General features: G+C 43.2%; 1 protein-coding gene across 1 annotated transcript; it reads right to left on the bottom strand.

The window, feature by feature from the left end:
* Positions 1-154: 154 nt before the first annotated feature.
* LOC140651200 (nuclear cap-binding protein subunit 1-like) lies at positions 155-24,474 on the bottom strand. Its single transcript, XM_072860394.1, has 8 exons — positions 24,264-24,474; positions 20,825-20,922; positions 17,704-17,767; positions 9,091-9,201; positions 7,723-7,787; positions 6,900-6,962; positions 1,429-1,503; positions 155-348 (listed from the first exon to the last, which is right to left on the bottom strand). Exons 1-8 carry the CDS (start codon positions 24,309-24,311, stop codon positions 225-227), a joined length of 648 nt encoding a protein of 215 aa, XP_072716495.1. The 5' UTR covers positions 24,312-24,474; the 3' UTR covers positions 155-224.
* Between the last annotated feature and the right edge of the window lie 524 nt (positions 24,475-24,998).

The following is a 24,998-nucleotide window of genomic DNA, read 5'->3' as shown; positions in this document are numbered from 1 at the left end:
ATGCTGTAGCACCTAGACTGCAGTCACCTCAGCATGATTTAACTTCATACAGCTAGACTGTTTTTTATTTTTTAAAAAAAGGTTTAGATTAGAAAGATCTGGACATAGCACTAGATCAAAATCAAGCATATTTATTTCAGCTGAGTTCTTCATGAAGTTAAGTGACTTGACACTCAAGCTAGGACATTCCATTGCTTTAAAACAATTTGCTTGGAATTGAAATTTCAGTAACTTAAATACTTACTATTGCTTTCATCTCCATATTTGTAAATACACACTGGGTTTGCAGGACTGAGGACAGAAAAGCTTGGAGGAACAATGTCTATTATTCGCTGATGGTAGGAAAGCCTACAAAAGTAAGTTTCACAGCAGTAGAATTATAATGGCATATCATCATCAGGGCTGACTCAACTCACTGATTTAAAGTATTTTTCCTATTTTTTAATTTGGACTGTGCAAAAAAAAAAAAAAAAATCAAAAAGTTTACTCAATGCAATGGTAGTTCCTGACAGATAGCAAGAGCTAACTTAATCAAAACTTTCTAGTAGATGCTTAATACTAGAATTTCATCCTCACACAAGTCTAAGATGCTACAGGGACAACTGGTAAAATACCGGTATTAAAAGCGGGGGGGGGGGGGGGGAAAAAGAAAAAAAAAAAGATTAAACCAAATGGCTTCATTTTACCTTCCATCTTACTTACCTTACAAACACTGAATTCCTCTACTAAATTTGCAGTAAAATCAAAAGGACCCACAGACAAAATGAAACATTGCAGCACAACAATTTCACACTTCGTATATTAAACTCTTGCAAAACAACAGGTAAGCTTTTTCCATGTAAAATACTAAATTACATAGGTTCTTTGAATATTTTGCTCTTGCACTCTCCTATACCTCCCATTTCCACAATCATTAGCCCAATCCTGACAGCTGTTGTGCTTTTGCAGCTTCTTTTTAAGGTCCATGAGAATCAGAGATGCCCAGAACAATCAAGATACTTATTTATCTTAAACTAGATACAATAAACCCCCGTATTTCTGTGAATAACCACTGTTTTCCAGCAAATTACCTGAACTCTTTTTCCTTCCCTGCCTGCTCTATTGTCAACTCTTTTTACCTACCCCCAAGCAGAAAAAGTAAAGCCTTCTTAATTTGTACCTAGAAGCATGAACAAGTGGGATGTCACCTCCACTTGCTCCACCTATTTGTCCCCCAGTCCACTAGGAAAAGCAGTGCCCTACAACAGATACACTATAACAAAACTGAGCAAGACAACAGAACAGACTTTAGCTAAAAAAGTTAACTGAGAAAATATGTATGCTTAAGACAAGAGCCACATTAAAAGGAATGCATCATTACCTAGAAGCAATGACCAAACTTCAATTTAACGTAACTACAAAAGCAAGATGTTCGGAAGTCTTACTTACCTCATGCATTTTTCCAAAACCTCTCTCACAAATTTGGATTTGGGCTTCTCAAGGTCCTGAGTAAGACAGTCTGACCTATCAAAAAAACCCAAAAAAACAAAAACCAAAAAAACCCCACACGATAATTTCTAACAAATGTATTTGTGTTCTAATCTGTTTTGGTCTGATACAACAGGTAGGGAACATTCACTGGATAATCGCAATTCAGAAAATCATTCAGGTTGGAAAGAATCTCAGGAGGCTACCTACTCCAACTTCCTGCTCAAAGCATGGTCAACAATGAATTCAAACCAGGTCACTCAAGGGTTTTGTCCAATCAGTTCTGAAAACCTCCAAGGATGGAGATGCCACAACCTCTCTGGGCCCCTGCTCTAGTGCTTATCCTCACAATTAAATATTTTGCTTTATATCCAGATGGAACCTCCCCTGTTTGAATTTATGGCCACTGTCTCTCATCCTCCTGTCATGCACCTCAGTAAGGAGATTGGCCCCATCCTCTCAGTAACCTCCTCGTAGGTATTAGAAGGCTGCTATTAGGTCCCCCTGAAGCCTTCTCTTCTCCAGGCTGAACAAGCACAGTTCCCTCAGCCTCTCCTCATAGAGCATATGCTGCAGACCCCTGACCAGCTTGGTGGCCCTCTGATTAACTCCCACCAGTTTCTCAATGTCTGTCTTGTATTGGGGGGGCCAAAACTGGACACAGTACTCTAGATGAAGTCTAACAAGTGCCAAGTAAAGGGGAATAATCACTTCCCTCAATCTACTGGATGCACTCCTGTTGACACTGCCCAGGATACTGTTTGGCCTTTGTCACTGCCAAGGCACACTACTGGCTTGTGTTTAGCCTAAGGACAATAGGCAGGATCCCCAAGTCCTTTTCAGCAGAGCTGCTCCCCAGCCAGTCAGTCCCCCACCTGCACCACTGCAGGGGGTTAGTTCATTCCAAGTACAGGACTCTGCGTTTGTCCTTGTAGAATTTTGGGAGGTTCCTCTCAGGCCATTTCTCCAGCCTGAATAGGTCCCTCTGAATGACAGCCCTGTCCTCAAGCATATCAACTGCACGCCCAAATGTAATGTTGTCTGCAAGCTTGATGAGGGTGCATTCTGTCCCCTACAGGTCATTGATAAAGATCTTAAACAGGACAGGTCCCAGGACTGACCCCTGTAGTACTCCACTTGTAACCAGGCTCCAGGTAGAGTACAAACCATTAACCACTACCCTCTGAGCCTGACAAACCAGACAGGCTTTCATCCATCTAGACCATAACAATCCAATTTGGATACAAGGATGCTGTAGGAGACCACGTAAAAGCTTTTCTAAAGTCAAGGTGGATGACATTCCCTGCTCTCCCCTCATCCACAAATTTAGTCCTTTCATTATACAAGGCAATGAGGTTGGTCAGGCATGATTTACCCTTGGTAAACCCATACTGACTGTTCCCAGTCACCTTCTTATCCCTTGTGCTCAGAAATGTGTTCCAAGAGGACTCACTCCATGATTTTCCCAGGGACCAAAGTGAGACTGACAAGCTTATAGTTCCACAGATTGTTCTGTTGGCCTTTTTTGAAAATGGGTGCAACATTTACCTTTCTCCAGTTATCAGGGACCTCTCCTGATCTACACAGCCTTTCAAAGACAATAGAGAGCAGCCTCACAATGAAATTGGCCAGCTCTCCCAGCACCCTCAGGTGCAGCCCATCTGGTCCCATGAATTTGTATGGATTGAGATTTCTCAAGAGATTCCCGACTTGATCCTCTTCCACTACTGGTAATTCTTCTCCTCCTTGAACACTATCTCTAAGCACAGAGACTCGGGAGACCATGTTTGTGAAGACTGAGGCAAAAAAGGCATTGAGTACCTTAGCTACCTCTGCTGTCACTAAATCATCTGCCCCATTCAGCTGCAGGCCTGCATTTTCCTTGTTTATTCTTTTACTGATAATGTAGCAGCAGAAGCTCTCATTGCCCTTTATGTCCTTTGCAAATCTCAATTCAAGTTGAGCTTTGGCTTTCCTAATACCATCCCTGCATGCCCAGGCAATGTTTCCAAATTCCTCCTTTGTAGACTGTCCTTCCTTCCACCTCCTGTGCACATCCTTTTGCATTGGACCTCAGTTATGATCTCCCTGATTAGCCAAGCTGGCCTACTTGGTTTCCTGAGTATCAGGATAGACCATTCACGTACTTGGAGGAGGGTGTCCTTAAAGACCTGGCAGCTCTTTGGAGTTCCTTTGCCCTTCAGAGCTGTCTCTCATGGGATCCTCCCTACCAGTCCCCTGAATAAGATCGCATCTGCTCTCCTGAAGTCTAGGGTCTGTATTCTGCTACTCTTCTTCCTCACTCCCCTCAGGATCTTGAGCTCCACTATTTCATGGTCGCTACAGCCAAGGCTGCCATTGATTATCACATCCTCAACCAGTTCTTTCTTGTTAGTGAATAGCAGATTCAGCTGTGTGTCACTCCTGATTGGCCCATCCAGTACCTGTGTCAAGAAGTTATTCCTGACACCCTCCAGAAATCTCCTTGACTACTTGCATCCCTCTGTGTTGCCCTTCCAGCAGATGTCAGGGAGGTTTAAGTCCTCCATAAAGAACAGGGTCTGGGATCCAGAGAATTCCTCCAGTTGTTTAAAGATGACTGACTGCTTTCTAATCCTGATCAGGTAGTTTGTAACTCCCACCATGATGTCACCCTCACTGGCCTCTCCTCCCATCTTGACCAACAAGCTCTCAATCAGCCTGTTGCCCATTCCATAGAAGAGGTCCATGTATTCAATCCGGTCCTTCACATAGAGGGCAACTCCCTCCTCTTCTTCCCTGCCTGTCTTTTCTGGAAGAGTCTGAATCCATCCATTACAGAACTGTAGTTATATGAGCTCTCCCACCACAGCTCAGCTACTCATCACAGTTCTTCATCTGCACACAGAGCTCTAGCACTTTGTTTGTTTCCCTGGCTGTATGCATTTGTGCACAGGCACTTGAAGGGGGCCCTTTTGTCCTGCTTTATCCTTCCAAGTGCTTTCTCGCTCCCATCACCCCACCCCATGTACTTTCCACCCCATTTTCCATTCCCTCATGTCACTTCATGGTATGAACTCCATCACCCAACATACCTAATTGAAAGCCATTCTCACCAGGTTGGCAAGCCTGTTGGCAAAGATGCTCTTGCCTCACCTTGTCAGATGGATCCTGGCTCTCCCTAGCAATCCTCATTCCTCAGAGGGACCCACAGTCATAAAAGCCAAAGTGCTGCCTGCAACACCAGCCATGCAGCCAGCTGTTAACTCACAGAATGCATCCACTCCTCATGTAGGTTTGAGAATACTACCCATGTCCTTCACCTTTGTCCCCAGAGCTCTGTAGTTACTCTTGATATATTCCAGGTCTCCCCTGGCAGTGTTATTGGTGCCCACATGGATGAGCAGCAAGAGGTAATAGTCCAAGGGCCAGACAAGTCTTAACAGTCTCTCCACAACCATCCTGGATATGGGCCCTTAGCAAGAAACAAACCTTCCATGACAGCATGTCTGGTCAGCAGATGGGTGCCTCCATCCCCTGCAGAAAGGGATCTCCAACCATTATCATCCGCTGCTACCTCCTGGTGCTAATGCACAATTCATGCCCAGCTGGCTCTGAAGCCTCCCTTACAGAGCCTGTTCCCTGCATTAGCTATTACAGGACTGTACTGATCCTATAAGTTCAGATCTAAGGGCAGATCCTAAGGAGAAGGAGCCTTTCTCCTGCTCCAGAAGTTACAAGTCTCCGGCCTCCCTCATCTTGGCTATCTCCATCCACCACTGGTTTAAGCGTAGCTTCTTGCTGTCCCTTCTTCCTTGCACTATGTGGTTCAGGCTCTGGTCTTTGCAAGGTCTCTGTGCAGACCCTGTTGATCCCTTTGCCTTCCCTAATGCTACAACAGCCTGCTCACCTCCTTACACAGCTCCTTTACCTGGCAACTCTGCTCTTTGACTAGAGCACACCTCCCACAAGCAAAACCACCACTACCTCCTGCTTCAGGCAATTCCTGCAGCCCCAGACCTCGACAGCAACATTCTTCCTCTAAAGCTCCATCTGGAACAAGACTTTTAATTTACCAGGGGTGTTGTTTCCAACCAGTGCTGGGGACAGAGCCCTGTGGCGCATCACCACCACTGCTGTACAGCCCCACACTGTCTGGAGCTCCCTGGTGTGCTGACTGCCCTTCTAACTACTTCTGTTTTCTGTACTCTGGGAGCTGCATTTCTGCTTACCAGCTAAACAGGCATCACCCACAGCAGCTGACCAGCAGATTACTCCCTAGTCAGCAGACTGTTTTAGACTTTCATGTTTTACAGTGTACACAATTTGAAGATAAGGAGCCAGTCTATCACTATTTCCTTATTGGCCATTAGCAATCTTAGGAATCCCATCTTCATAAGGTAACTTTTTGAATGGCTTCTCTGAAAAATTAAAGCAGTGTTTGCTCTGTTGGTTAGACTGCTTTCCCGAGGAAACAAAGCTTGTGTGATTTCACTATGTTCCTCCCTCCAAACAATTTTTGGGTTCTTAGCTGATATTAAATATATTTCAGAGAAAGAGAAGTCTCAAAGACAGTTATATTCTTAAAAGTTTTGTGAAAACTGGCAGCTTGGTAGAGAGATATCCACATCAGTGTTCCCAACAAGGGGAATGCAGGCAATGAAAAAACAGCTATTTGGAGGCTCCCACTTGGTCAGTCAACATGAACAAACTTGATAATCAGCAAACGCACAACTCCCAATTGGCACAACACAGGGGACATAAGTAAATCTAAAGTAATGCATCACATACAGGGCTGCACCCCTCTTCCCAGGGACACCTAGGCACATTGGCTATGGGATGCAGGTATGGTAGCAGGCTGCAGAAGTTAGACTGTAGGGAGGACTAAGCCCCCAAGTAATCTTTCTTTATATGTGGGAGCAGGACAGGATGGGAGTAAGCAGAAGGCATGGTACCTGGAATAAAAGGCTTTGGGAAAGCTATGGTTAGGCACTGAGGGGGTGCAGGGAGCTCCTGCTAGAAGCCAAAAGATCAAGATTCAGGGGGAGGGTGGGGGGTGTCATGTTAGGATGGCACTCAGAGAGTGAGGTTACACATATGAATGCAGGGAGCCAAAGGGAAGGAGAGTCAAGGCAAATTACTGATAAGTAGGAGAACCCTTCTGAAAAGCTTGCAAACAACTGACTGAGGTGATAAGGACAAAAATCTACAAGCAAATCAGGTTTCCACTGTTTACAGAACACAGTAATGCTTGGATATTCATTACAGAAAACTGGGATTGTTTTTATAGTGACTAAAGGTTACCAACCTTGTCTACCAAGGAATAGCAGTAAACAGGTGGGGGGAGGGATCAAAAGTGTTAGTGGAAAGCAATTAACAGAACCACTATGTTGTGACATTTGCTGGATAAGTTTGAAGGTTTAAGTTCTGATGGGAGACAGAGACTGACTTACCAATCTTCCCAGCTCCAACGGAACTGAAAGTTACTCAGGTGGTGGGAAAACCAGTTAATAAACCTTTTTTAAAAGAAGAAAGTTCTATTAAATACCAGAACTGCAAAGAAAAACAACAAACAAAAAAATCCCCACAAACCTCCTAATTGACAAGTAGAATACATCTATAAGAAAATCTCAAAGATAAGCCCAAACTCTCCAATCTGTAGTCATGAATGCATTAAATAGACATCGATGTTGACTCATACAAAAAGACTGAATTGAGAGTCAAAAGCCAGCCTTTATGGATGAATGTGCAGTCTCTCTTGTTCTGGTGCATATACAAGACTAATGACTTACTAAAATAAGCAGTGAAAAAAACTTAGTGCAAGTCTACAGGTTTTCACATTTTTGCACAGTAATTTTAGTTCTACATAACGCAGACCACTCAAACCACAGAAACACCATTGCTCTTTTCCAGCTAGCCAACCTTCCCATAAACCCACTTCCAACTCTTTCCTTCCTCAGCCCAATAGGGAGGAGAAAGTAGTACATAACAGAAGGGGTATGGATGTGGAAGAGTTGTCATATTTTTTATAGCTGCACTGTATAGCTAATCAGACTAGTGACTTGAAGGAAAGAGTTTCTGGGGGAAGAGAGGCAAGTGGTCAGTCCATCCCTTACCTTCTCTTCAGATGGCTCAAGTCTAGAGCCCCAAAAACATTTTGTACAGAACCAAACTGTTTATCAAGGATTTCAGATGATCCTTTTCAAAAATGCATCAATATCCAATGCACAAGAAAAATGAGAAACATTTTCTGTTGTCCCCAAAATACATACTTACCTGTCTATACATGTAGTATTCATTGTATCCAAGCGCATGTAAAGCATTTCTGTGGCTTGTGCAAGCTGAAAGTTTCTTATTAAAGTTAACAGAGAAGCATCTGAAATCATAAGTTACTCCATTTTTCAGAGATGATTTCGTCAACTCTCTACTGACAGCTCCCTGTCTCTATATCATGACTTACCCCATTTTGAAAAGGCCACAGGAATAAATAAATAATGAAACATGCAGTTTTCTCCAATAAGTAACACCTATTCTCTAATCCAAGTCTGTTTTTTCCATTAATTACAGTGAGACCATTAGCTGCTTTTACTGGAAGCCAGAATCCCCACCATGAGACAACAAAACTGCACACTAATGATATGAATGGATATCAACTTCGTTATGGACCACATTTTTATGATCTCACAGTTTTAGCTTCACATGATCCTGTTGCTGCCTAATCAACAGACCATCTTTGCTCATCATTAACAGCTCAAGAAAGTACGTCCACGCTGGCCTGACCCAAAGACCGTGGCCAGCCAACCCTGATTCTTTGTTGCTGTATCCCTATTGATACTTACTGCAAGCAGGTACCCACAATTTTAGGGATAGTCTCAGTGAGAGTTTAGGCTATGTGGGTGATTTCACCCACTGGGTGATTTCAAGCAGTAGAATAAAAATTTGGGAATGGAATTACCAGTAGGTATGTCTGTTAGTCCTCCATTCTCAGTGACTGTAGCTCATTAGCCACAATCTAAAACTACAATGAAAATGGGCCAATGCAATACTCAGAATTAGCTAGGAGCTGATACTTCCTTCCTCACCATTAGCTACTCTCTGACCTGAGAGATTATTATTGACTTTATGAATACTCCTAGTCCATTTCAGTGCAAACTCAAACAGGTTAATTTATCTACTACACTTTGCAGTGAGATGGACTAGGAGCACTCATACTGCTGTTACAACAAAAGATTTAAGAAATGAATAATTTCCTTTCCTTTTCCAGGTTTTAATGTGACTATAGCCATGCCACAAGCTGCCCTGATGTAAAAACAGGGCTCAGAATCACGCAAGTTATTTATTCCATCCCTTGGCTACAAGAGGGCTCCTCAAAAAGATCTGAGGAAGAATCGGAACAAGGTCTCTCAGTTTGCCTGGTCTGCAAGCTAAAGAACAGGCTTAGATGCGAATGCAGGCTTTACTTATGACGGTTGAGCTGTGTTATTCCTTCATGTGATCAGTGTTATTGGCAAAGTTTCATACAGCTAAATATGGAAAGAAGGAAAATTTATTACTGCTGACATTTATTGTTATTCCATCTTGTACAGAACAAAATAAAAAAATACTCCATTTTAAAAAGGCTCTTTAGCAGCATGAAAAGGATACAACTTGTGGTAAAGAGCCAGGCTGGAGTTTGCACAGTTCAATGAGGAGTGCTGTGTACATAACCTCAATATGTGGTGGAGATGGAAGCTGAAACAATTCTGCAAATATTACCTACACGGGAGGAAAGCACAGAATCAGAGCACAGAATCAGAGCACAGTCAGACTCAGCCTGCACAGTCCTGAACTTGAGAACAGCAATGCACACATTCAGCAATTATATACCAAAACAAGGCCCATTTTATTCTGTCAAACTCACATTCTGGGAATAAGAGAGGAGCTTCAAAAGATTCTTCACCATACTAATATAAGCCTCCTTAATTACCCCTATCATTTTAGATTAATGCCATGCATAAGACTAGCATTATGCAACAATTCTGTTATGTCTAGTAAATACAACGAACAGTGTAGAAATGTGCACTGAGTTATAGCATGAGCTAACGCAATATTATAGCAGAATCTGAGGAAGGAAGGAAGCAAGAAAGCTAGCTGAATTCATCTGCTCCTGACCTAGGAAAGTATTAAATGAAAGATAAGCATTTAACATGAAAAAACAGTTGCATGAAAGTGCCATCTGTACCTTTCTTATAGCACTGTGTTTACTTTACTCCCACCTAAAAAGTTATATAAGGGTATTTGCATGTCTGTTAGGCAAAAAACTGCTCCTATCCTCAGGATACAAAACAGAAAAAAAAAGAAAGAAAAAAAAGATAAGGACTGATCTACTTGAGACATTACATAGGACTATGTTTTTGAAATTCATCAAGTGTTCATTATCAAATGTTCAGATACAAGTTTCAAACTGGCATATCATACTTGAGGGGGGGGAATCACCCGGCTACCTGGAAGATCAGGGCACTGATGACATACCCAGACTCTGTAAAGCTTAAGTTCTAAGTTAACTTAAGTTCTAAGTGCTTATGTTGTTTTGACACTTTGGTTTGACAGACAACAATAATACCAACACATACATCTATGTGGAGCTATTAAGAAAAAGGGGCCACACTTCAGAGCGTTTCACACAGACTACAGAGTAGTATGGAGAATTCTGGGCTTGGCCTTATGAACTTTAAAGACATGAGGTCCCGCAGGTGATTAATCCTTTCAGTCACCACTACAAGTGGGTTTATTTGAAAAGGGATAGAGTGCTTTCAGTTTATATTTACTTCTGCCTTGCAAATAAAGAAAAGTGTTGTTTTAGCATTTAGAAAATATCAGTTAGGCTAAATTATATGTATTGCTCTATGTCCATCTGCAAAGCAAGGGAAATCTCTTAGAGATGTTTATTATATTGTAGTTGAAGGCAATGGATTATCAACTTGACAGGCCTTACAAGAAAATAGCAATAAGCAAACGGAATACAAGGCTGCAGAATTCACACTAAAGTTTAAAACACTGCAGCTCTGCTGAAAACATTTGTAGACAAGAAATAAGGTTAGTATTCCAAAATAAATTCAAATACTTGGGAGGGAAACCAAGGAAATTAGCAGTTATGCTCAGTTAGTATATCAGCTTTCCATTTCTTCTCAGTAAAGGGACAGGCAAGGAAGGAGGGGCAGAGGGGGCTTGCCATCTGTGTAAAAAAAAATGGACTGATTGCACAGAGCTGTCTTTGAAAGACAGCGATGAACAGGTTGAGAGCTTATGGGTGAAAATTAGAGGCCAAGCCAACAAAGGAAACCTCGTGGTTAGTGTCTACTACAGGGGAGGATGTTGACAGAGCGTTCTTACTTCAACTACCAGAAGCATCACACTTGCAGGTTCTGATCCTGCTGGGGGACTTCAAACACGCTGACATCTGCTGGAAAAGCAGCACAGCAAGCTGTACACAGTCCAGGAGACTCCTGGAGTGCATTGAGGATACCTTTTTAATCCAGGTGACAAACAGCCCAACCAGGGGAGAAGCGTTACTAGACCTGTTGCTCACCAACACAGATCAACTAATTGGAGAGGTCAAGATTGGTGGCAGCCTGGGCTGCAGTGATCATGCCCTGGTGGAATTCACAATCTTGAGGGATATGGGCCAGGCGAAGAGTAGAGTCAGGACCCTGAATTTTAGGAGAGCGAACTTTCAGGTGTTTCAAGAACTCGTGGATGGGACCTCCCTGGGAAACTGCCCTCGGGGATAAAGGAGCAGAAGGGAGCTGGCAGCTCTTTAAGGACGTTTTTCGTAGAGCACAAGAGCTCTCGATTCCCATGCGTAAGAAATCAGGCAAGGAAGGCAGGAGACCAGCATGGCTGAGTAAGGACCTTCTGGTCGAGCTGAAGCGCAAGAAGGAAATGCATAGTGAGTGGAAGCAGGGACACGCGTCCTGGGAAGAATATAGGGATGCTGCCCGGGTGTGTAGGGATGGGATCAGGAAAGCTAAGGCACAGCTGGAGCTGAATTTGGCAAGGGATGTGAAGAATCATAAGAAGGGCTTCTACAGGTGCGTTGGCCAGAAAAGGAAGACTAAAGAAAACGTACACCACCCCCATGCCACCCCCCCCAATAAATAAGACAGGAGCTCTAGTGACAACCGACTTGGGGAAGGCTGAGGTACTCAACGATTTTGTTTTGCCTCCGTTTTCACTGGCAATCACTGTTCCCACATCTCTCAAGTCCCTGAACCTCAAGGCAGGGACTGGGGGAACAAAGTCCCTCCCATCGTAGGAAACGATCCGGTTCAAGACCACGTGAGGAACCTGAACATACACAGGTCCATGGGACCTGACGGGACCTTGCTACAAGCATGCAGCACTCACACACTCATCTCAAAGACACTCCACACTCATGGATTCCCCCCAGATACCAGCACGGACCCTCTGCCCCACCTGATACCCATGCCTGGACCCAGCGTCTCCTACTCGCCAGCTAGTCCAGCTCCGGCCAGTGGCGCTGAGCCTCTCACTCGCCTCACCCACTCCAGTCCCTCCCCGTAGCTGGTTTTGGGGACACACACTGTTCCCACCCCAGTGGCTGGCAGCTGAAATCCCCACCCACTCCAATAGCTGGCACTGGGACCCCACTTGCTCCAGTAGCTGACACCACAGGCCGTGGGGCACCTACGCCCCTGGTCTGACTCCAGTTGCTGGCACCCAATCCACTCACACACACACACAGAGGTCTCACAAGGAGCTGATAATTACTCCTTGCAGCACACGTACACACGGGATAGAGAGTGAGATTATGCAGAGATAGTTAAGAAAAGATTTAATAAGAAGATAGGACAGACTGCAGTGATCAGGCACAGGGCTCAGCCAGAAAAGTGTGCTGACTGGCCCCATTTTACATGCAACCAGCCCCTTTTATACTCCTTTCTGTCTACCCTGCCTTTGTTCCTTCCCAATTCCCTTCCCCTGCACATTGCCCCATCAGTTGGCATAGTTCCACCAACCCCCTCCAACATCCTGGACCCTGAGCTTTGCATCCTTATCAGTCACAAAGTCCCAGTTTGCCTGCAATTTATTGATTGTCCAACAATTAGTGTGACTGACCAGGTTTGTTTCTGGTTATTATCTTTGTTAACACTAATTGGTTAGGTTTTATGTCTGTGTGTTTGCCTCCTTCCCTTTCCTTATCCTCACAGCTGAGAAAATGAACAGTCTCACAATCCACATAGTGTTACCAATTAGTGCGACTGACCAGGTTTGTTCTCATCACGACCTCCCTTACGATGTGTCAGTCAGGTTTGTGTCTCTCTGTGTTCTCGTGTATGGCTCCTTTGACCAGATACCCTTAAAGGAGCAGACACCCTCCTTCTACATACCCTTACAATGAAGTGGTCAAGGAACCTGGGTCATACTTTATTCTGCACAGACCATCAGTGAAATGAGTATATTTCTACTAAAATGTATCAAGGCTCTAGTGTTACAAAAGTTAATGCTAACACAAACGTATAAAAACATGGCAAATACTGTGGATCAGGGTTTATGCTTTAGGCAGTAAGCAGTTTAGCGAGTGTACATATACATGAGATGCAGTCACATAGTTTACTTCAGTGTAGACACACTCTAATTATTAGCAAATGGAAGAAGCTGTTCATGAGGGTAAGGGACAGTTATCCTTGGAGATACTGAAAATTTCACTGGACAAGGCCCTGAACAACCTGATCTGATTGGACCTGCTTTGAGCAAGAGTCTCCATCAGTGGAGATATTCAAAACCTAATTGGACAATATCCTGAGCAACCTGCTCTGGTTGACCCTGCTTGAGTGGGGGTGGTGGTGGTGGTGGACTAGATGATCTCAAGAGATTCCTTCCAACCTCAATGATTCTGTGATACCATGTGATTCTGAGCAGCATGTTGGACCAGAGACCTCTAGACATCCCTTCCAACCTACATTATTCTATGACCATTCAGCTCCACCACAACTCCACCAGGAGTATGACTCCTTCAACGACCTTCCCCCCCAGTGCTGTTTTGTTCTTAAGAAGATTGACTAAAGGGTCCTCTGTGAGTAATCTGTCTTAATCTTCAACTGCTCCAGGCTGTGCTGACAGAACAGAGATCTCTCAGGAACAAACAGCTGCTGCAGAATCTCACCTGGTTGTTCAGGTGCACTGAGAAAGTCTTTTCTGATGCTTTGCACCTGACAAAAGCCAAAGACAAAGCACTGTATGATCATGCCTCTCTGCTGGCCAGAGATTTCAGTACCATCTTTGTCCATCACCATCTTGAAACTGTTGTCACTGTGTTATTCTCCTGCTTCAAGGATAGAGACACTGAGCTCATCACTGAGCAGTCTCATCAGTAAGAGCCACTGTAAAATGCGTTGCTGCCCGAGGTATTACACTCCTTTTTATAGAATCACAGAATCATAGAATCATTAAGGTTGGAAAAGACCTCTAAGATCATCTAGTCCAACCGTCAACCCAACACCTCCATGCCTACTAAACCACGTCCTGAAGTGCCACGTCTACACGTTTTTTGAACTCCTCCAGGGATGGTGACTCCACCACCTCTCTGGGCAGCCTGTTCCAATGCTTGACCACCCTTTCAGTAAAGAAATTTTTCCTAATATTATAGAGGTTTTCTAAACCTCTCCTGACGCAACCTGAGGCCATTTCCTCTCGTCCTATCGCTAGTTACTTGGGAGAAGAGACCAACACCCACCTCACTACAACCTCCTTTCAGGTAGTTGTAGAGAGCAATAAGGTCTCCCCTCAGCCTCTGCTTCTCCAGACTGAACAACCCCAGTTCCCTCAGCCGCTCCTCATAAGACTTGTTCTCCAGACCCTTCACCAGCTTTGTTGCCCTTCTCTGCACACGCTCCAGCAACTCAATGTCCTTCCTGTAGTGAGGGGCCCAAAACCGAACACAGTATTCGAGGTGCAGCCTCACCAGTGCCGAGTACAGGGGGATGATGATCACTTCCCTAGTCCTGCTGGCCACACTATTCCTGATACAAGCCAGGATGCCATTGGCTTTCTTGGCCACCTGGGCACACTACCGGCTCATGTTCAGCCGGCTGTCAACCAGCACCCCCAGGTCCTTTTCCGCCAGGCAGCTTTCCAGCCACTCTTCCCCAAGCCTGTAGCGTTGCATGGGGTTGTTGTGACCCAAGTGCAGGACCCGGCACTTGGCCTTGTTAAACCTCATACAATTGGCCTCGGCCCATCGATCCACCCTGTCCAGATCCCTCTGCAGAGCCTTCCTACCCTCAAGCAGATCAACACTCCCATCCAATTTGGTGTCATCTGCAAACTTACTGAGGGTGCACTTGATCCCTTCGTCCAGATCATTGATAAAGATATTAAACAAGACTGGCCCCAAAACTGAGCCCTGGGGGACACCACTTGTGACTGGCTGCCAACTGGATTTAACTCCATTCACCACAACTCTCTGGGCTCAGCCATCTAGCCAGTTTTTTACCCAGCGAAGAGTACACCCGCCTAAGCCATGAGCCACCAGCTTCTCTAGGAGAATGCTGTGGGAGACAGTGTCAAAGGCTTTACTAAAATCTAGGTAGACAACATCCACAGCCTTTCCCTCATCCACTAGGTGGGTCACCTGGTCGTAGAAGGAGATCAGGTTGGTCAAGCAGGACCTGCCTTTCATGAACCCATGCTGGCTGGGCCTGATCCCCTGGTTGGCCTGCACATGTCTGTTGAGCGCACTCAAGATGAACCGCTCCATAATTTTCCCCAGTACTGAGGTCAGGCTGACAGGCCTGTAGTTCCCTGGATCCTCCTTCTGTCCCTTCTTGTAGATGGGCATCACATTGGCAAGCCTCCAGTCGTCTGGGACCTCCCTGGGTAGCCAGGACTGCTGATAAATGATGGAGAGTGGCTTGGCAAGCTCCTCCACCAGCTCCCTCAGTACTCTCGGATGGATCCCATCCGGCCCCATAGACTTGTAAGTGTCCAGGTGGCGTAGCAGGTCGTTAACTGCTTCCTCCTGGATTATGGAGGGTTTATTCTGCTCTCCGTCCCTGTCTTCCAGCTCAGGGGGCTGAATACCCTGGGGATAACTGGTCTGACTATTAAAGACTGAGGCAAAGAAGGCATTAAGTACCTCAGCGTGCATCCAAAGAGTTACGGTCAACGGCTCAATGTCCAAATGGAAACCAGTAACGAGCGGTGTCCCTCAAGGGTCCGTACTGGGACCGATACTGTTTAATATCTTCATGACTGACATAGCTAGTGGGATTGAGTGCACCCTCAGCAAGGTTGCGGATGACACCAAGCTGAGTGGTGCAGTTGATACTCTAGAGGGAAGGGATGCCATCCAGAGGGACCTTGACAGGCTGGAGAAGCGGGCCCGTGCAATCCTCATGAAGTTCCACAAGGCCAAGCGCAAGGTCCTGCACCTGGGTCGCGGCAGTCCCCGATATCAGTACAGACTGGGTGATGAACGCATTGAGAGCAGCCCTGCAGAGAAGGACTTGGGGATACTGGTGGACGAAAAATTGGACGTGAGCTGGCAGTGTGCGCTTGCAGCCCAGAAAGCCAGTCGAATTCTGGGCCGCGTAAAAAGCAGCGTGGCCAGCGGGTCGAGGGAGGCGATTCTCCCCCTCTACTCCGCTCTCGTGAGACCCCACCTGGAGTACTGCGTCCAGCTCTGGGGTCCCCAGTACGAGAAAGACATGGACCTGTTAGAGCGGGTCCAGAGGAGGGCCACAAAAACGGTCAGAGGGCTGGAACACCTCTCCTATGACGAAAGGCTGAGGAGAAGAGAAGGCTCCGGGGAGACCTTATTGCGGCCTTTCAATACTTAAAGGGGGCTTATAAGAAAGATGGAGAGAGGCTTTTTTACCAGGGCCTGTAGTGACAGGACAAGGGGTAACAGTTTTAAACTGAAAGAGGGTAGGTTTAGGTTGGAAATAAGGAAGAATTTTTTTTTACGACGAGGGTGGTGAGACACTGGAGAACGGGTTGCCCAGAGAAGTTGTGGATGCCCCATCACTGGAAGTGTTCAAGGTCAGGTTGGGCGGGGCTTTGAGCAACCTGATCAAGTGAAAGATGTCCCTGCTCTTGCAGGGGGGGTGGACTAGATGATCTTCCAACTCAAACCAGTCTATTAATATAAGAATTTCATCTATACAAACTTTGGTTATTTTCAGATTTGATGAGTTTCTGAATCAAATAATTTTTCAAGGCCTTTAAGTAGTCTGTTTAATCATGATCTGCAATAACTGTTTTTGGAAGTAATGTGTAACTGAGCATAAAGTAATATTCTGTAAAACAGCTGTACAGACACCTGAGGTGTTAACGTCCCTGAAAGTACTTAGATGTTAATGGCAGAAAAACTTTACTAACTCTAAGATTTCTCTTGACTGAACTTGGTATACGGAAAGTGTCTCAAGCTGACCAAAAGTAAATTTCAGGGCATTCAGAATATTTGGGGTTTTGGTGCAAAGTTGAATTGTTAATCCCATCTTGATTAAGGTAAGCATTCCACAATCTTATGACTTCTTGCATTGAGCTCTGAATTTCATTTCTAGTTACCTCTTTTTAAGTTTTTCACATGACAATTTAGTGTTATTACTGCAATCACTTTTTATCTTTTAACTTTAGACAGGAGTTTTTGAAGCAAGTTTTATACATCTCTGCATCTTGTTAGCAGTCCACTGAAAGGAGGCAAGAGGAAAACTACATTCCTATTCCAATATATATTTATGGTTATTTAAAATCCTCCAACTCGAAGGAGAAAACATACCACAAACATACCATATTTCACAACAAATGCCTTTCAGGGGCATTGGTATACAATTCATCCAAGTGACTTAGAAGATCACTTAAGAGATCACAGAAAAGACTAACTTAAAAGATCTTGTGAATAAAAGTTACTTAAGTGCAGTCATCTCCAAGACAGTCTAACACATCAGAGTGATTAACACAGAGAAACATTCAAGAACAGCTTGAGAAATACCACAACTTGGAATGCTTTTGCACCATAAGATCCTGATTCCTGAACAAGGCTCCTAAACATCACATAAATAAATTAATAACAATAGTAATAATAATAATAGTTGAATTATTATTATCTAACCTGTTCAAAGCCGTTGCACTTTAAGTCAACAGGATAAGACTGCAGACTCCTAAATCATACTGTAATTTAATAAATAGATTCATCATGGAGTTAATTGGGGTATGTTACTTTGGAAATAAAGAGGTTATCTGTAAAACACATACCTCTACTATGTGGTAGTTCAAGGGGATCTTATTATTTCCTGGATAGCTCAACAATTGTGCAGCACTGCAAATTAACAGATGCATTTAGTTTAAACTGAAATACAGCAAAAATGATGTAGATATTAAACATACATGAAATACTTAATTCTTTGCAAGAGTTTACCCTTATGAAGCAGGTAAAATAAGCAGACCTCAAAGACTGAAATTGTCTATTTATCCACAGAACACATACAAAAAACCTGGCACAAACTCTTAACAGCAGTACCTGAACCATGGTTCGGAGAGACACATTTCATCTCCATACCCAAGCAATGCTTGAACACAGACTGCTAAACAAAACACAGTTTTACATAAACCCTCACTGTGACCTGTGATGCTGTCATCCATCCACTAAAGGACAAACTACATTGGTATATCAGGAAAAACAAAAAAAAAATCCAAACAATAGATTTGCTTTCCAGTCATTCTCAACCCATCAAACTAATGGGCTACAGAAGACATATTAGTGTTACAAATGAATTGATTAAAAGATACAGCATCACCCATTATTTATAAAATGCAAAAAAAAAAAAAAAAAAGCCGTTTTTCAAATTTTAGCTCTCTAGCACTTCTTATAACGTCCCTCTAGTCTTACTTTCTTTGGGGAAATAAAGTCCCCTCCATTAACTTCAACAGCACTGGATTTCTAGTCTCTGCCAAGTCAAAAAGCCGTAACCAAAAACCTACAACACATATCCACACTAAAAACACTATTCCTGCCTAATTTTTGCACAGTATACCAAGTTTGCTGGCTCTTACTTGGGAGCACAAGAGAGCTAAATATCTGTGGTAAATTATTTGGGTTACCAATTATCCATATCAGATATTATTTCAGCAGAAATGAAGAAATCTAACTGGACTGTTCCCTGGCAGCAAAAAGAATTGCAAGAGAAGTGTTAAGACTGGCCTCAATGGAAAATGAATAGGAATGTCTGGGTGTGGAAGCACCAGAAAGAAGAGGGAAGGAAGGCCCTGAGTACATCCCTCCCCAAGGTTTTGCTGCTGGACTGTGGTGGGTTAGCCTTGGCTAACAGCCAACACCACACACATGCCCCACCCCACCCCCAGCTGCTCACTCACTCCCTCTCCCACGAGATCAGGAGAAAACCAAAGGAAGATGAAAAGACTTGTGGATCAAGATAATGACAGTTTAATAGGGAGAGCAAAAGCTGCACATGCAAGCAAAGCAAAATAAGGATTTCATTCATTACTTCCCATTGGCAGGAGGATGTCCAGCCACTTCCTGGAAAGCGAGGCCTTAGCATATGTAATGGCTGCTTGGGAAAACAAACTCCATAACTATGAACGTCTCCCCCTTCCTCCTCCTTTTCCCAAACTTTTATTGCTGAGCACAATGTCATATGGTATGGACTATCCCTTTGGTCGGTTGGGGTCAGCTGTCCTGGCTGTGTCCCCTCCCAGCCTCTTGCCCACCCCCAGCCTACTTGCTGAGGGGGCAGTGAGTAACAGAGAAGGCCTTGACACTGTGCACTACTCAGCAATAGCTAAAATATCAGTGTATTATCAATACTGGTTTGGTCACAAATCCAAAGCACAGCACCATACGGACTGCTATGAAGAAAATTAACTCCATCCCAGCCAGACCCATTACGTGGCCTTAAAATAATGACTTATAAGAATGCTCAGCAGAGGCTCCCTCAACTCTTTTTCCTTTGGAGCTGCTTTTAAGCTGAGGTTCTTGCACCTGGCCCTGCATGAGCTACACTGCAGTTGTGTTGCAGCTATGCCTACACCTGAGCTTTTACCTCCCCGATTCTGACCCACTGACTCGACCTCAGCCCTGACTCATCACTACAGACTTGCCTGGTGATCACTGGACTGTGCTTGACCCTGGTTATCATCATGGACCCGCTCTGCTCTTGATTGGGTCCTGAGGGACTGCACCCTGTCAGCGAGGACACTGCCCTGCCTTGTGGCTCCCTGACAGGCTATAAGAGCATATGTTAATGTCACCAAGATTTACAGGTCATCAAGATCCTAGCACACCTCTACCTGCAGCTTATCAGGATACCCAACTTGGGGAAAGGAAGGTCATCCTAAAAGAAGTGATAGCCCACATCCAGACTAAAAGATTCAAGCCATTAAGAGATAATGGTGGGAAGACAGAAGAGGGTAGGAGCCATAAGACACCCAGATAAGGAGATACAGAACAGAAACAGTAAGCAAATCCTACTGACTCTCAGAGGTGTCCGACACAGGATGGAAAGACAAAAGATTGCAACTACTTGTCAACTCCTTAAGCATACAAAAAGGCCCCAAACCAGCACACAGTTGCTAAATGAAGAACAATCTAGGAGACATGAGGAGGACTCGGTAGCTGGTGGGAATCCCTTGTCCTTGTAAATTCAAGGAATCTTGAACAGATTATCCAGATACAACCATCTTGATGCCCAACTGCTGGACAGACCACTTGGGACTCACTCATGTTTTGATGCCTGAGAGGGTGAGTGTGAATGAGCTTTACTTCAGTTTTATTTTAAAATTAAACCATCTTCCCTCCCCATAAGGTCTCTCATTGAGATCTGCTACATTGTTGCAACATCATTTCCTACAGCTGCACAGAACTTTAAATAATAAACTTTGTTGCCACTGTACTGGCTCCCATGCAGACCTAGCTCAATTATCTCTTCCATATAATTACAAAAAGAAGAAAAAGAATGGGATGAAGAAGCAGGAGCAACAGGAAACTTCCAGACAGAGCCAGTTCAACACTCATCATGCTTGTGCTGGAAAGCATGGTACAAATACATTGAGAGTCTCTGCAGCACTGCAAAGAGTGGGTCTGTGCCATCCTCCGTAGAGAAATCCTGGATAATCCAGGATGCAATCATCAGGGTGCCTCAGCCCTACTGAATTACATGAACAATCCATGATCAGGATACTCCAGCCTCACATTATTCCAGATAACAGCGTCAACCATAGTTCAATGAACACTTCAGGAAATGCTGAATTTCAAACTTTTACTTAAATGTTGTTGGGCTTTGAAGGTCCCTCATGTTAGGGGAAGCCATGATTGTATATAAACAGTGCTGGGAACCCATAACAATAAGCAGCATCTTACCAAGTCTTTCTCTCTTTCCAGTGGGATTTGATGATGCAGTGGAGGTTTTCTTCTATTACAAATCTTTCAACAGAATGACTGCCAGGCATGACAGGGCCCTATTAAAATGGAATCAAGATTGATGAAAGACCACTGTAGAGAAACACAATTTTTTAATACGCACGCACATATATAAATAAAAATAAAACTTGACAGATTTAATTAGGCACTCATGGAGATTTAACATCAGCAAGTTTTAGAGTCAACAGCTAAAAGATGGGCTTCAAACTTCAGTACAAAGTTACCAAATACAACATTATCATAAGAAAAGATTTGGGATTTTTGTACCAGATTTGTACATGAATCATGTAAAAATCTTATAAACAAATAACCAGTTATGATTTCAACTGCACCCAATTTACAATGAAACAGTTTTGGTGACATTTATAGTTTGTTAATTTCACGTACAAGATTTAAGTACTTCTATATTTAGGCAGCTGGAACCATGCTAAACAATTGATGTTTTGCACCTTTTTTTTCTTCAAGTTACACAAAATTATTATACATCGGGAGTGTATTAATACACACTTCATCTTTTCCAGTTACAGCACAGAAGATCAGAGTGATCTGGGAACTGACAATGCAGCCTGCTCTAGTTGCAAAGTGAAAACATTGCAGCTTTAATCATCTCAATGTTCTGTCTTTATGCTGGTTATAAAAGCATAGTTTAATAGCTAGCTTAACAAACATGTTTTACTTCATAATTAGTCCACAGTGTGTCTTAGTTGTATATTCACTGTCTGTTACTATGCATCAGCTGATGCAAGAACTCAAGCTGCAAGAACTCGATTGCATACCAGTACCCTATTATCCTTTACAGACTTGCAAAACTAGACCCAAAGCATCACAAACCTACATTTATAGCAAGTGCAATACTTGCAAAAGATAACTATTTCATTGGCTCTGAGGATTATCTTCCAAAAACCCAAAAGAAATAGTCCCAGAAACATCCTAAAAAGTAGGACAGAATGATTTTGTAAGCACATTGTTAATTCTTTGTAATGTGCTCACAGTTATGTATCAATGTTCCAGAAAATATAATTAAATGGCACTGAGATTACTGTATCTATTTGCTCTTCCCATTGTGGCTATAACAGCTCTGTTCACAGAAAGGTGGAAATTTTGACTAGGCAAGGGCAATCTCACTGTAAAACTAAAGAACCATCAAGGTATAAAGCATGCAGGAGCAAGTATAGGCCATACTGGTAGAAGAGTGGTGTTGCATGTTAAAGGGAGCACAGATGCAAATCAGATCAACAAGCTAAACATGTAAATAAGTAACAGAACCCTGATGGACTGAAATTCCAGGCCTAAACAGGGAAAAGATGTAGTATTTGACTACATGACTGACTGTGACAGCAACACAGGCTATAACATGCTGAGTAAAAAATACACTACTGCATTTTTTCATTTTACATACTTAGCTTCAAAAAGGGTGTTATGAATAGAAACTAAAAGGGGCAGCTAAAATGTTCCATTTTTGAGGGTGGCACAGAGACTATTTAAAGTTACCGTCCAGCAAATGCATACTATTTACTGAGAGACTTGCAAAGAGGCAAAAAGGAAATCAGACGTGCTAAACAGTAGTACAAGAGAGGTTAGCAAAAGGAATCCTGAAAGCTGAAGTTGTGTCTAGATGAAGACATACCAACAAGTGATTACCCACCAAAGAGTTCAAGGAACTTGAGAATGAAATAGCTGACCTATTAATTGGGGTGCATATCCTCTCATTCAAAAACAACCTGATATCTAATCAACTAAGATGATATCAATTGTAAAGGTCTTCCAGGAAATTGCAAACCAGCAAAGATTACTTCCATATTGGGAAAATTATTGAAAACTATTAAAAAAATAATAGCATTAGGAGGCATAGGCATAAATGCTGTTTGGGGAAGAGGCAGCACAGCTTTTGTAAAGTCAGGCCTCTCAAACTTATTGGAGCTCTCTGACAAAGTCAGCAATCATGTGTAGATATGAGAAACATGGCTGACAGCCTAGCTTGATCTTCAAAAGGCTTTCATGTAAACTAAGCAACCACAGTATAAGAGGGGAAGTCCTTACACAGATAAATAACTGGTTAAAAGATAATTAAATGATCAGTTCTCACAGAAGAGGATGGTCACCAGCAGAATCCCACAGGAATCTATCCAGGGACCTGTGCTGTTCAGCAGATCCATAAATGATCTGGAAAGGGAGCAGGCATTGGATATGAAAAAGCTTGCAGATGCTACTTTTAAATAACTTGGTAACAAGGGCCATCCATGAAAAATTGCAGATAAAAAAAAACCTTGAGAAACTTGGTGTCTGGGTGTTAAAGCAGAAGATAACCATAAAATGACTGGCTGACTTTTGCCTACAGATTGGAAAAATAGACCAGCTTCACATATAAAGTGGTGAGCACTGAACTGCCCTCTATTGTTCAGGAATGCAAACTTGGTTGTGAAATAATTCTATACAAACCTTATGTCAGTATTCAATAACAGACTGGACTTATCAGAAAAGGAATAGGGAACAATACTGAACATTATGCCACTGTATAGGTTCATGGTGCATCCACATCTTCCATTCCGTATGCAGTTCTAGTCATACTCGCCACTTTCCCCTCCCCCAACAGGATATAGCAGTATAGCAGAACTGGAAAAGTTTCAGAAAAAGGTGATGGTGGTGATTCAGGGTATAGAACAGCTTCTGTATAAGGAACAATTAGACAGGCTACTATCATTCAACCTAGAAAAGACACAGTTGAGCCAGGATATGCTAGAGATTTTATAAATTATGAATTGCCTAGAGAGGTTGGAGAGAACAAAAGTTTGTTGTCTCTTCCAATGCAAGAATTGGGGGCCATCAAATGAAGCTAACAGGTGGAAAAGTGCTTGGAGAAAGCATTTTCTTTTCTTCCCTATGCCTAAATTCTCTTGTCAAAACATCTGCTCTTGGCCACTGCTGAAGACAGAAACCGGGCTAGATGGACTTTTGATCTAACCCAGGTCAACCACTATGTTCCATGATCTATACCAACCAATTTGAACAGATGGGTAGAGGATAGTCTTCAATGTATAAAGTTCCTATAAGCAGCTAGGCTGAGGAAACCCAAGCCACCATCCTCACAGAAGGAGAGGCTGCTACCTGAATACAGTTATATTATTAGACATCAGAGAATCCATTCAAGACATATCCTTAATGAAAACATCTGAAAATCACTTATTAAATTTTAAACTTCAATAATCTACCTGTCAGCATTAACTCTGTCATCTAGTTAATCTCCCCAGCAGTATCAAAATGTAATTACTGCTGACTTTCACACTGATAACCATTCTGGGAGAGGCGATACTGCATCTTGACCAGCACTGCCTTGCAACCCCCGCATTGCACATTCAGTTCCACCCCAGCAAATACATACCTCTGGGTCATCTGTGTAGTCAAACATCCGAAAAATAACCCTTGGCATTGGGTACACTGAATCTTCAGTGTGAGGCGGAGGAGTGAATGGAGGCAGGTTATGCTGCAATGCTTCACAAAGAATACTGTCAAAGGCAAGGTAAGGCCTCAGAATGTGTCTTTCTTGCCAACGGTCTTTTTCAACTTCTGAATCTGGGCCCAAAGACAGTCCAAGTACTGGAGGAAAAGACACGAAATATCAGATATGCTGAATTTTATAAATGAACTTGTAGCTCCTTGTGACGTATGGACTATCAAACATTTAGGTAAATTCCTTATTGCATTCAGAAAAAATCCCAAGCAGCTACTTAAATTGCTTATTAGAAGCTATCTAGTGATTCAGTAAACCAAGAGACAACTTAACAACTCTGAACAGCAATCTTGCTCCTAATTTCACACATTAAAGGCATCTGCCATTTTACTAGTAAAATAAACACCAGAGTGCAGTCCAGGAGTCCAAGTGTGACACACAAATTCACTGCATCAATATTAATTCAGTCAACGTTCATTCCACCTACAAAAAGACCCACATTATTTCAATATCACAATTAAAGATTTAAATACAGTCTAAGAGATACCAAATTGGGGGGGAGCGGTTAATACAAGAAGAGCAGGGTTGATGTTCAGAGGGACCTGGACAGGCTGGAGAAATGTGCTGAAAGGAACCTCATGCAGTTCAACAAAGGCAAATGCCAAA

This window comes from Ciconia boyciana, chromosome 4, assembly GCF_034638445.1.
Source record: "Ciconia boyciana chromosome 4, ASM3463844v1, whole genome shotgun sequence".
Taxonomy (NCBI): Eukaryota; Metazoa; Chordata; class Aves; order Ciconiiformes; family Ciconiidae; genus Ciconia; species Ciconia boyciana.
The sequence above is the reverse complement of the archived record's forward strand: the minus strand, read 5'-3'. Positions and strand labels throughout refer to the sequence as shown.

Coding starts and splice junctions, on each gene's coding strand:
- LOC140651200 (XM_072860394.1), bottom strand. CDS start 24,311: ATGCCAAGGGTTATTTTTCGGATGTTTGACTACACAGATGACCCAGAG. Junction 6,963..7,722: donor AATACTACATGTATAGACAG/GTAAGTATGTAT, acceptor CTTTTAAAAAAG/GTTTATTAACTGGTTTTCCC. Junction 1,504..6,899: donor CGTTGGAGCTGGGAAGATTG/GTAAGTCAGTCT, acceptor TTTTTTTGATAG/GTCAGACTGTCTTACTCAGG.